Source organism: Chelonia mydas, chromosome 3, assembly GCF_015237465.2.
Source record: "Chelonia mydas isolate rCheMyd1 chromosome 3, rCheMyd1.pri.v2, whole genome shotgun sequence".
Lineage (NCBI taxonomy): Eukaryota > Metazoa > Chordata > Testudines > Cheloniidae > Chelonia > Chelonia mydas.
The window spans coordinates 45,782,000-45,795,671 of NC_057851.1; the positions used below are offsets into that span (position 1 = coordinate 45,782,000).

Sequence of the window (13,672 nt, forward strand, 5' to 3'; positions counted from 1 at the left end):
CTAAAGACAGAGGAGGCCTGGGATTACTGGCTGAAGCAGACATCTTAATATTGCTGTGTTGTGGAGTTTTGCAGCTCCTGCTGAAGCCTTCATAATATGGTGCTTTACCTTCTGGGTATTTGTCACTTTTAAAGTGAGAATAACATTTACCAATAGTTGCTTTAAATATTTATCTTCTGAAGCTTAGAAAAACGATATTCCAATTGTATCTTTTACACCTGGTATTTAGTCTCCACCTAGTGGCCAAACATTACAAGGTATTCCTTTTATCTGAAAGGAGACTAGAGCCCTTGGTATAATTATGTACAAAACAGCGTATGTTAAAAATAGATCTACAACTTGATTTATTTATTTGTTTAGATTTATACAAAGAATAAAAAGCATCTCTCCAAGGCTCTAGTTACTCCTGCCATCAATTACACAAACAAAATTTGGAAAGTCTCAATTAAAAAGACCCTCTGGCCCAGATACACAGAAGGAGTTAGGCACCTAGCCCCAGTTTTAGGACCACTGTGATGAACAAAACTCCTGCTGAACCCTACAAGTGCCTGAACAAACATGGCACCTAATTTTTTGCAGTAAAAGTTCCCTAGGCACTTATGTTTCTATCTCTGGGCATGTGCATGGCTTCCTCATTCCAGTCTGGATGTCTATCTCCCACCTAATCCTAGAGAGAGTCACAAACTAGGGAAGATAGGTGTTCGGCTGCCTAAGTCATGTGCGGGGCCCAATCCAGTAGGCAGCCTCTTGAGTACACCTGATCATACCCCGAGGCAAGTTCACACAAAACAGCTGGGGGGTGGGGGAGCTCCCTCAGAATCCTTAGCCCAGAGGTGAGTACCGGGATGCGGGAAACTCCTGGTTCAAGTCCCTGTTCCGCATGAGTAGGAGAAGAGATCTGAACAATGATCTGCCACCGCTCATGTGAGTGCCCTAACCACTGAGCTACGGGATAGTTTGATGTGGGGCTCCCTCAATCTCACCTGTTGAAGCTGTTGCACTTTGGATAAATAATTGAAGAGTCATTTGTGAGAAAGAGAGAGAGGACACACCTGAAAATAACTATGTAGTCTGGTGGTTAGAACACTCCCCCATGCTGTGGAGACCCGGCGTTCAGTCCCACTGCTCCAGTCTTAGGAAAGCATAATTTAATGAAGAAATGTCTAAGATATATTAGGCCTTTTTTTGTTCTGAACATTTAGGGTCAAACATTCAAAGAGCCTTCAGGCTGTGTGTTCTAAATGTGCATATGCACAGGGCAGCTTGGTGAGTTACCCACATGTGCACACAAATGTCCATCTGCACCTGGGATGTAGGTTGTGTGCATGCCCAGAACAGAGGTTCTTGAAAATCTTGCGTACAAAGTCTTTACTGAGAAAAGGAATGCTGGCCAGAAAAACAAGTTGAAAAGTGCTAGAGATTATATAACACCTACCTGGAGAACAAAAAGTGATGAGCAAAAATGAGTCTTAGGCCTGGTCTTCACTACAGCTTATGTCGACCTAATTGTGTCAGTGTCTATGCTACAGCCTTGGTCCTGCCAATGTAAATGCCCAACAACACCGACATCGTAACTCCACTTCCAGCATAGCGCTTATGTCCGTGTAGTTAGAACCACACAGTGTCTGTGTAGACACTGTGTTACTTACATCAGCTGTTGGCATCATTCTTGTCAATTTCATGGCTCCCTTCTGGAGCCCTGAAATTGACAAGAAAGGTTAGTAGGCTCCTTGCTGAAAATCCTGCGCTTGGCTCCCAGCTCTGGCTGTCACCCCTGGCAGCTGGGGGGCTCCAGCTAGAGTCCAGCTGCCCCCCAGCTCCCAACTGAACTGCCACCCAGGCTCCCAGCTCCTCTGTTCCTAACTGAACTGCTGCCCGGGCTCCCAGCTCCCCCGTTCCGCACTGAACTGTTGCTTGTTGCCACCTGGACTCCCAGGTCCCCGCTCCCAACTGAACTGCTGCCCAGGCTCCCAGCTCCAAGCCAGGCTGCTGTCTGGGCTTCCTGCTCCCCCCAGTGAGCCCGGCAGCCTCCTGGACTCCAGGCACAGAGCTCCCCATCATGAGCCTGGCTGTCCCCCCAGGCTCCCAGCTCTGAGCAGGGACCTTTGTGCCTGGAGCCTGGGCAGCTGCTGGGCTCCCAGCAGGGAGCTCCGCATGCAGCTGAGAGCCTGGGTGCTAGCTGGGCTCCCAACAAAGACAGGAGAGCTGAGAACCTGGCTTGGGCTCCCAGAAGAGAGCTCCGTGCAGAGCTGAGAGCCTGGCTCGAAATCCCCCACTTCACTTCGTGGAAGCACTCCTGGTGAAGACATGCACCACCAACAGCAGGAGGGTAGTGTGGACATGTAAATCTGCAGTAATTACTGCAATGGCTGTAAGATGACCTAACATAGGTCAACTTACGTTTGTAGTGTAGACATGCCTTTAGTGACAGGAACATCCCAGCCAAAAGATGGCACCTTTTACCACGCAACACTGCAGCAGTAGCAGCTTCTGCCCAGGGTTAAGCCTATGAACATCTGGCACAGGGATGAGACTGCTGAACAGAGCTACAGTGACACACAAATCTCCCTTAAACAGATCAATGCAACTCTGCGTTACAGCTGTGAAGGTTAAAATTATAATGGTGCTATCCATGCTGAACAGCAAATGGAGTGACATTTGTTCCTATCTGAAGGTTGTTCATAGGTCAGATGTGAAATGAGTTGGTGATTTAGTGTGGTTCCTGGTGAATAGGTGTCCTCAGAGTGAAAGACACAGACACAGAATTCATTTCCCTCCTCTAGAAATTAACCTTCCAGGACAGCACTGAGACATGCTGGCAGGGAGCGTGGAGAAGCTAGCACTGCTGCCACCCATGTTATACCTTTCCAGTAGACTAGTGAAAAACAAGTCTAAGATACTGTTAATCTAACGCCTCTCAAAAGTAATGAAGTTCCACTTAAAAATGCACATAGAAAATTACTTCAAACACTCAGCACAAATTTAAAAATCTTAGTGTGATTCTTTAAGCACAGAATGGGAAACTCTGTCCTCTGCTTTGCAGGTGTGGAGGGCCCTTTGACTACAAAACTGGTTCACCTCCTCTGCATAGGTTGTGCCGGGATATGGAGAGGCTGTGAAGGGAGTCTGCACCATCTCTGCAACACAAAGTCCAGCTCTGCAGGGGCTCTGCAGGCAATCACACAGAAAAGGGGTAGGGATTAGTGCCAAAGCAGGGCCAGATTAATGCTGGGGCTTTAGGAGCTGCAGCCCAGGGCCCAGGGGGGCACCAATGCAGCAGGGGTCAGGCAGGGTGCCTGCATGCCGTGGCCCCACGCCGCTCCCAGAAGCGGCCGGTTGCTGGCATTTCTCTGTGGCCGTTGGCAGGGGGTGGAGGGAGGCGGCTCTGCACACTGTCCCTGCCCACAGCACCATCCTCACAGCTCTCATTGGGGAATGGAATTGCTCCTTAAAGGCAGTGGTTTCTGAGAGCCCACTGCCAACTTTGGAGGTCAGACTAGGAAAAACTAGAATAGGCCACAGATAGATTAAAGATTTCTATCAAATTAATATTTCAAATGCAATCGTGGCAGGCCCTGGCTTTTATTGTATTTGTTTTATTAATGAGACTAGAGGTTGGTTTTCATTTGGAAGGAAAAATTACAGGGCACAAATGATAGGCAGATGCACTAGGTAGACAAATCTAGAGGAACCACAGAGTTTCCTTCCATTCGAAAATGATATTCAGAAATTCTGCTTTCATAGATTCATAGATTTTTAAGACCAGAAGGGACCATTATATCATCTAGTCTGACCTCTGTATAATACAGGCCATACAATTCACCCAGTTACTCCAATAACTTGTGTTTGACTAAAGTATCTCTCTTCGAAAGGCATCCAGCCTTGAGCTGAGGACTTCAAGAGATGGAGAATCTATCACTTCCTTTCTAGTTTGCTCTAAGGGTAAATCATCTTTCACATAAATATTTGGTGAGCCAACTATTTTCCCCTTACACATTCAGATGTAAATAAAACATACCTTAGTATAAAGAGATTTGAATCGATCTGAAGCACCATCCAGTTTACTTTGCACCTCTGTGTAAGTCGCTGAAGTATCAATACCATCTTTGTCAACCTTGACACCATCTTTTTTACTACAAGATTTAGCAGCATCTAACACCCTGTGTCCAGAAATTGTAATGTACCGTAAGTCACCTTTGTGAGAAATAACATCTTCTGAAAAACTCTTTTGCCTTTTGAGCTTGGTCATGATACCAGTGAAGTCAGAAGCACCAGCCTCCAGATTTTCAAGTTCTTGTTCTGACTGCTCGAGCCAGCTTTCAAACTCACTGTAGTCTGTATCAAATTTCTCAAGTTCGTCCTGCAGAGAGTGCGTTAACTTCATTTTCCGTTCTGATTCAGCTAAAGCGGTTTCATACTGGACTTTCAGTTCTTTCATGTTCCTTTGCATTTTCTCTTTTTCTTCAGGGGAAAGGTAGTGGCCTTGTTTCTCAAGTAGCGCTTGGGCAGACTGAGTTGCTATTATAACAGCCTGTTGCTGAGAAATAATTTTCTCATGTTGAGCCTATAAGAAAAAAATTAAAATATTTATGACTGGTATCCTCCTGTAGGGTTCCATCAAAGCAAATTTTTTTTTAATCAGAAATCTCCACTGAAATCACTGAGGAGTTCTGTCTAGAAACTGATAGCACAACACGGACCAAAATTACAAAGCCGCTCAGAATGTTAGAAGACTTTTCCACATCTCTTCTGATTGATGAGATAACAATTTGTGACTAATGTAAATAATGAAGAGAAGGGATGTTTAAATGAGATTACTCAAAAATTGTTATCTGATCAATCCGAAGAGATGTGATAAAGCCCTTCAACATTCTAAGATGCTCAATAAAAATGCCACTCTTATTCATTGTTTACCTATAGCATTTTCAAACTGTAAGAAATAACTAGTGGTAATTACAGATCAGACCCTAGTGTATACATGGGCAAAGCCCTTTTGACATCAATGGAATTTGGAGAAACACTGATGCAGCTGAGGACCCAGCCCTATATTTCTAACACAACCCAGTGCAGTGACTTGCATGGATTGCCATCGACAGGCAAGCCCCATCAGAAACAACCACTTTAAATTTTCCCCAGATCTTTTTTTTCCTCATTCCATGGGTGATCACTCAAGATAGGATTCATTATATAACATGCTAAATGATGGGCAGCTTTTTATAAGTGTAAGTATTCCTTTACCTGTTGCACACACAGTAGCTACTGGTTCTAACCAGGGGTCAGATATACCAAAGGGAGAATAGATATTTCCTATGTATTTTGAGTGAATAAAAGTTATTGCTAATTTTTATATTTCCATTTTTGGATTTTAATCAATAGTTCTCAAGATTTATAAAATATCTTTCCTTACAGAAAAATTGCCATTCTATGGCATAAAACATCCATACACATTACATACCATATATATTTCACCAAGCTAAAACTAATAAATGACAGGAGCTATAAATACACACTAACAGAACGTGATGTAAACCATGTTTGGCTCTGGGGGAAAAAAGACCATATATTTTAAAACACCTCAGTTCCTGAAGTGCCTCATTTCCTATAGAAACAATGACTATGTATTTTGTAAAATGGGCTAAGGTGCTTCTCCATATATGTGTGGTAGACAGTTATCGAAGATCAGATTTGAGCCCTCTGTTAATGCTATTTTCTAAAGAGCACCAATAGGTACAAACAAAACCACCTATACTTCCATTTTCTTTAAGAAGGTTTTACATGGAAGCTATTCCAAAATACGGAGTGTTCCTTTGATCAATTTCTGCAGATCCTTCATCAGTTCCATCACTCGGAATCTAAAAGGGCTTTGGGCTGTTAAAACTGTATGTAAGCATACAGAAGGCTGTCATAATTAAATATGCTGGCTGAAGCAGACATCTTAATATTGCTGTGTTGTTGAGTTTTGCAGCTCCTGCTGAAGCCTTCATAATATGGTCCTTTACCCTCTTGGAATTTGTCACTTTTAAAGTGAGAATAATGTAGATTAATAATCTCAACAATCCAATAACGGTAGCAGTGTGCAATCAGTGTTCAGCAGCAAAGGGAAACATGTCAGACCAAATAATTTATCTTTGACAAGGATCAGGAAAGATTATGAAGCTGTGTTTTTGCCTACAGTACTTTGTTTATCTACAATAAACATTGTACTGTGTTCATTTCAGCCTAGGAAAATAAAGGGCACTGTGATCACCATTAAGATGTCAACATTTGCCACTGAGAACCCTGCAGTTTCTCCCATTCTTACAACAGGAAATAACTGGGTACCTGTGTGGTAATTGACGAACACTGACACTTTTTAATGCCGTCTCCACATAACATCTATCAATGTACATTATGTATTTCTTTGAAGCCCGATAGAAAGGCTTTCATTGACTTCAGTGGACCTATTACCATAGTACCTAAGTGCTGAATATTTGCCATAGCTGGTAACATGTGCATATAGTACCTTGACTTTCTGATACTGCTGGTTGAGGTTATTGTCTGTAGGTTTTACTCTGCCATCCACATGGGTTTCAATCTGTTGCTGAAGTTCCAACAGGTTACCATTGACTTCATCCTCTTCTCCCTCCAAAGCCTTTACATCCCCTTCTTTAAAATGGGTTCCATTCTGTTCTATTGCCAGTGTCCATTTCTCGTCCCCATGCTCTGCTGCCTTATCCACATTTGACAGCCAATCCAAGAGATTTTCAATCGTATTTTTACTCTCTTCCAGTTGTTCTATGGCAGCAACCTACACATTGAAAGCTCAGAGTTTGAAATCTGAAATCATTTTTAGCCTTTACATAGTTTCAAATGTGGATATTTGAACATAAAAATATGTTGTTAAAATCTGAAAATATCTGTTAATTCACACATTGAGAATTTGCTGTATTTGTAAAACAAACATGCACTAATTACTTTGATAGTCACCCAAGTAAAATATGACTTTCATCTCTCATTGTAATAAGGGGAAAGACTATTCCCCCAAGACTTTTTAAAAATTCAAATAAAGATGTAGAGTTGTTGCATAAGAACCTTTTCTGTTTCCTGCTTAATAGCTGTTGTCACAGCTTTATCCAGCACTTTTTTGGACTCTTCTGCCTTCTGGCTAAGCAGCAAACATTTTGTCTTAGCTTCATTAAGTTTCTGTTCAAGAATAGTCTTGTCTTCTTGTGACAGCTTTCCTCCATTCTCTTTCAAGAACATCTCAGTGTTTTTCACAATCTCTGCCAGTGCCTGTGCACTTGCCAGCATATCTTTCTGTAACTCCTTGGGGGGGAAAACAACAAAAGAAGGTAGATAAATTATCTACCCCTACTTCACTTCAAACTTCTCAGAAGTCCTTCACTGAGAGACAGCCTAACTCATCTTATCCCACACTTTCTTGTAAATGCACTTTTATTACTATAAATTAGTTCAGATGAATTATGCTTTTGTTTCTCAGATGGGATTTTGACCCCCCACAATATCTCATATTTGAGCCTTGGCAGCTTGAGAGATTAAAAGTGTGGTACCAGTCATTAGTTTGGAGAGCAAAGAAGTCTATTGTTAAAAGTATTAAAGACAAACTCATTTAACAATCTGGAGTGGGATAAGTCAAATGTTCCATAGACCATAGTAATAATGCATTTCTGCATAACAGTCCTGGGACAAGTCCAGAGCTGAAGCAGGTCTAGAGGGAGTCTAAACTGGTTGATGTCTACCTTCTTTTGGTCCCTTCCTCTCAATGTGTGTGTTGCAGGAACTTAGACTCCCTCTAGACTGCCACAGAGAGTTTTAGACTCACTTAAATTCACATCCAATTACCAATATGTAATTACATCTCAACCCTTACACCTCATTTCTGAATTTGGCACAGTAGGTCAACATTAATGTAAAGGATTACAGGGAGAATCATAAGCCAAAGGGCCTTAAGAGCAGGGTGATGTTTATGGTGCCACTAGATAAAAAGTTTTGGACTCTCACATGGGCTTGTGGGTTTTGCAGTTGTTTTTTGATACTTCGTTTGAGAAAGAGCAGTTCATTTTAATGCACTAACAAATATTTTGGATGCCCTTCCTTTGGGCACAGTAAATATTTTATATTAAACAAGATACAGCTTCTCCCCCCCAAAATCTTTGAGCTTTCTTCCATACCCCACCTTATACATGGAATGCTCTCTCTGAACTGATCCATAAGGAACCTTTTCTTCCTTCAAATCCCCTCCCAAGATCTGCTTCTACCATGATGCCCACAAGACATCAATCAAGAAATGAGGGCTAGGCTTTGGGCCAGTTGTGGATAGAGGATATTTATAAAGCAAATACATATTTGTACATAATAATTTGGTCTATCCCTCTTTCTTTCCCTTGGAATTTTGCTGGTAATCTTAGACTATAAACTCTTAGATTCAGGGAATGAGTCTACCTTTGTTCAGCAAAATGGGCTACTGATCTCCTGGGACTACTATGCACTACTATAATATAAATACTAAATAATAATAAAAAACATAACATGCTAAATCCTAAAGTCCTCACTGAGGCAAGATCTTAACTGATGTCAATGGGAATTCTCCCTCAGTATTAACAGAGTAAAAGTTTAAGTTTTGGCACAAGGACAGGGCCTAACAACAAACCAAACAAAAAGCTTTCAGATGTACATATTGTCACAAGATTATAACTTGAACGTGATGTGACAGGGTCGGGCCAGATGGCTATAGGAGAGTAATAGAAGGCAGATATATTAGTCCCAGGCTAAGTAGGTCCCTTTTCCCTGGGTAAGGTAACAGGGAAGGTTCCAGAACAATCAGGAACCTTGTGGAGACAATTAAGACAGGCTGATTAGAACACCTGCAGCCAATCAAGAAGCTGCAAGAATCAATTAAGGCAGGCTAATCAGGGCACCTGGGTTTTAAAAAGGAGCTCACTTCAGTTTGTGGTGTGTGTGTGACGAGCTGGGAGCAAGAGGCACTAGGAGCTGAGAGTGAGAACGTGGACTGTTGGAGGACTGAGAAGTACAAGCATTATCAGACACCAGGAGGAAGGTCCTATGGTGAAGATAAAGAAGGTGTTGGGAGGAGGCCACGGGGAAGTAGCCCAGGTAGTTGTAGCTGTCGCACAGATGTCGCACAGCTGTTCCAGGAGGCACTCTAGACAGCTGCATTCCACAGGGCCCTGGGCTGGAACCCGGAGTAGAGGGCGGGCCCGGTTTCCCCCCAAATCCTCCCAACTCCTGGTTAGACACAGGAGTCATCGACCTGGACTGGGGATTCTGAAAAAAGGCCAAGCTGAGGGCTGCCGTGAAGCTCCAAGGCGAGCAAATCCGCCAATAAGCACAAGACCCACCAAGGTAGAGCAGGAAATTTGTCACAGTGAAAAAAAAGTTATAAAAAGGCACCCAGGAAATCTGCTGCCATAACTAGAGGGACAGCATTTATGGGGAAAAAAAGATGGTAGAGAATCCTTTTACAAAGAAGTTTCAATAACGATGTGAGCAGAATAAACACTCCATGCTTCCAGTTATAAAGGTAACATATGATTTTGGCATAATAAGCTTGGGCTCACTTACATGTGATTTTCTCACATCTGACAAGAATGCTTTTGAACTGCAGAATCACATGTTAGATCTGAAGCATGCTACAAGATTGTTTCTGAAAGTATACAGTACATCGCAGGACAGTCTATTCATTTGCTTTTTATCAAGCCACCCTGAATGGGAGTACTGTACAGGTTCAATCCCTTGGCTTCGGTCAACAAGGCATGGTTTTGTGTCTTTTTATTGTTCCCTCTTTCCCTCTCTCTCTGTCCTGTTTTTCTGTCCCCAGGGGTGTTGTGCTGATTTCCAAATCACTGGGCAAACTGAGAGGCCACCTCCATTGCTGCTGTCAAAATTTCTGTGTGAACTGGCTGACTCAGGGTGTTACATAACAAATCTGGAAATCACTCTTCAATACTTCTCCTTGCAGAGAACCAAGCACATTATCAGTAGTGCCATAATTCTTTTCTGCACAGGGCCAGCATGAGATCCTGAGCCAGTTCCTGTTTCTACATTCCCACATGCAGTCAGTGCTTGCTACTGTTGACCTAAAACCTGCCTTAGTCTTCTTAATTTAATCTCAGATTGGTTTCTTTATGGACTAACTAATCAAAAATACATTATAAGATTACTTAGGTTGCTGCTGTTTAGTCAAGTTTTCACCTCTTGTTTGGTTTGGTATTGCTTTAACTCAGCCTTGCTGTCTCCGATAACAAGAGCTTCTTGGTGACCAATGAGTCGATTTTCTGTTTGTGTAAAGAGATCACATATTTCCTGTAGTTTCTCCTTGTATTCCTGCTGCTGCTCAGCCACATCCTAATTTGGAGCAAAAATAAAACACAAAATTCTGCACAGGAATCATCAGAAGCTCCCTTACAAACTACTTTTTAAACAACAATATTGCAAGGCAATCGTTTTAAAAGTATGCTGTAAACATGATAGCAGTGGTACACAGTTTGAGCAAGGTGAATATATAGAAGTTATGGATCATAAACCTTACATATGCTGTAAGTAAAAAGAGATCGTGTATTGACGGAATTGCCCAGCAGAAATCTGGCCATGCATACGTGTACAAATGAAACCTCCAACCAACAGAAGTGAAAATCCACATCTCTTAATTGCTTGAAATCTGTGATAAACACTATTAGTTCTGAAAAAGGATACCAAAACAGAGGTTAGTTGTGACGGGTGTGTTAGTTCAGTTGGTATGCATGTTACCTGAGCAGAAAATGCTTGCCTCTTTTAAGCAATACAGAAGAAAAAAACATGCAGGATCATTATTGTTACCAAATTCTTATAGATGCTTCTCATTCACCCATTTGTATATATTTCTCTGCCATAGCACCTTGGCAACATCTTCCTTAGAATGTTACAAAGCCTCAGGATTCTAAATAACTTTTTCCTAATGCATCAGTAGTGGGTGAATTGTTGACTTCTGAGACTTACATTTGTGCTTCTATGAGAGGAAGGGATGTACAGGTATACTGAGGTCTCCTCTAAATCAGCCCTGACTGTAATCATTTAGCTAATTACAAACACAATTGCTACACTATTCATGATTGTAAGCAATCACAAATACTTTTCCTTCAGTCTGACAGAAATACTAGACTTGATCCCCTCGCTTTTGTGTCGATAATGATGTCTGAAAACTCAAGTATCCAACCACTTCCTAATATGATAGCACTAAAAAGTATGGTCGTAACACAGAAAGACCATAACAACTATTTATCAAACTTGATTGATACAGTCTTTGTAGAATAATGAAGGCAAATATAATAAAACGTATAGGATATTATAACATATTTAACCCTATAGACAATGCTTCCCAAGCAGCTCATTTCTGGTATGACATAATCACATATTAGTATTCAAATTCCTCATCTATATCGATAAAACACTAAGCACACACTGTCACAGAAAGGCAAACCTTCTGATCACCAAGATCTTGTGCTGTCCGTAACAGTCCCTCTAAACTTTCCATCTGAGATGTGATGGTTTCCTGTACTTCCTGAAAACACTTCTGAGTGCTATTTAAGAGCCTCAACAGCTGTTTGCTCTGATTAGGAGAAAGATCCTGGGCATGTTCAGAAATGAAGAACTGAACATCAAATGCTATGGAGTCCAGTTGCATCTTCATACAGCCAAGCTCTTTTGAATGGTTCTGTAAATAAAACAAGGGGAAATGACTGATCGTAAAGAAAGGTTCAGTGTTCATAAAGCATATTTCAGAGAGAAATAATACTATCCCTAGCTCAATGTTCAACTATGTTTTTGATGAAAATTTTAACCAAAAGAAGGAATTAATCTAAAAACTTGTATTCCAAGACAAGGCAACTGGCTGGGTTTTCGCATGTTTTGCCCTCTTGATCAGGGGTTTATATATCAACTTCCAAATAATGATGGTGCTCAAAGTCGTCTCCTTATTTGCCTTTTTATTTTTACACATCAGAGGACTAACTGACTGACCATCAACACTGAACAGGTACTACTGGGGAGCCATTCGCCTAACTGGAGGAGCAGTTCTGCAAAAACTAGAAATGGGAGAATATTTACTGAAGGTATTTCCTGCGATTGGCTTTCTTGCCTTCCTCTGCAACCTAGAGTGACACCCCACTCTCCTCCCCACCCTGTGGGCAAATTCTGCCCTCAGTTACACCCATGCAACCCTATTCAAACCCCAATTAAGTCACTGCACATTTTACATTCCATATATACATTTGAACAGTTGGTTCTGTTCACGTCTTAACGGGTATCACATGAAGAGGGTGTTTAGGAGGCACGTGAATTCATGGTTTTGGATTTTTTGTTTCTTTAAAGCATCCTCCATAGCTGTTTTGGAAATGTACATTAAACTCATTGAAGAGATTGGAGTTTAAGCATTGGATGTAATTATAGTAATTGGGATAGGTTGCAGTCCTGCATTACACATCAGATGGGGCCAGATTTCTTACAATAGATGTAAGCAGAGCCAACATTACATTATCTTTTCTGATAATTAGTTACACTATTTTATCATTAAACATCAATGATACCTGCCTTTAGCAGTTGTAAGCTTTGCTTCACATTTTCTATATCACTAATATCCACTGTCAGGTTGTTCACAGTTTTACTGTTTTCTGTGATCCAGTTTGAAAACTTCTGAAGTCTGCTTAGAAGTTCCTGATGCAATATTGCAAGCTTAGACTAGAAAGGAAAGTTATATATTTATTTACAGTATTATAGTCTAACCAGCCAAATCTGATATTAAATGAAAGAAAAATCTGACACCTAATTTATGTTAAAATAAAACCAAAACAAAATATTTATTTTTAACTGAACTACTTTAAAGTAAAGTGAAGCAAGTACACACGCACAAAATCGTTTAATAGAAACATACCATTTCAGAGTCAACAGCAAAGACTATTTGCTTTGCACGCTTTGAAGACATATCACAGACCACAAAAAAGGCCTTCTGTAAATATTCATAGGTTATTTTTAGTTCTTTAAGTTGTTCTTTGGGACCATCTTTGTGCAGAGACTTTAAACACTCTTCTGTCAACTTCATATCTTTTTTTAGAACAACAGCAAAAGTAGCCAGCCCTGATTCAAATGACTGCAAACAAAATATAAGCAAGATGCATTAAATTTACTAAGAGAAACAGGTTTAAAAGTAAATTCATGTAATTGTATTTAAAATCTGAACCACATGATCTCTCTCTTTATATTGGGGCTTTCTATAGCATCCTGCACTGTATTATCTATGTGCTTCTTAGTATACCATAGAAATAAGAAATATATTATACTTACCTCTAATTGTTCAAGTTGGGTTTTTAGCATTTCCAAGTTGTTACTAATAGGCTGCTGATTATCTAAGTGGAATTTCATATTCTGAACCATTGTCAAATGTCCTCGCAGTTTCTTTGTATACTTTAAACACTGCTGTACTCCACTGAACTTCTGAAAATAAGTTTTAACAATCAGAAAATGCTTTCTGATCTAATAGAGAAACATAACATTTGTTTTCATTACAATTTGTTTTAAATTTACAATTGGAGTGTTTGATATGTGGGTGTGTTTTTGTTTGTTTTTTTGGTTTTGTTTTGGTTTAATAATGATCTCCAATATTTAAAAGGATGCATGCAAC

At 40.7% G+C, this 13,672-nt stretch overlaps 1 protein-coding gene across 14 annotated transcripts in view; it reads right to left on the reverse strand.

The window, feature by feature from the left end:
- The window catches only part of DST (dystonin), a 462,719-nt gene that overhangs the window by 136,893 nt on the left and 312,154 nt on the right, over positions 1-13,672 (reverse strand). For 10 of the 14 annotated variants that reach the window (XM_043542402.1, XM_043542401.1, XM_037894239.2 and 7 more), the window contains 4 exons: positions 10,213-10,365; positions 7,072-7,305; positions 6,503-6,787; positions 4,019-4,564 (listed from right to left, as the gene is read on the reverse strand). In XM_043542402.1, the coding sequence (XP_043398337.1) occupies positions 4,019-4,564; positions 6,503-6,787; positions 7,072-7,305; positions 10,213-10,365 (1,218 nt within the window). Of the gene's footprint in view, positions 1-4,018; positions 4,565-6,502; positions 6,788-7,071; positions 7,306-10,212; positions 10,366-11,476; positions 11,711-12,585; positions 12,733-12,925; positions 13,142-13,335; positions 13,486-13,672 lie in introns of all 14 variants that reach the window. The other 4 variants (XM_043542397.1, XM_043542398.1, XM_043542405.1 and 1 more) reach the window with 1 other exon arrangement.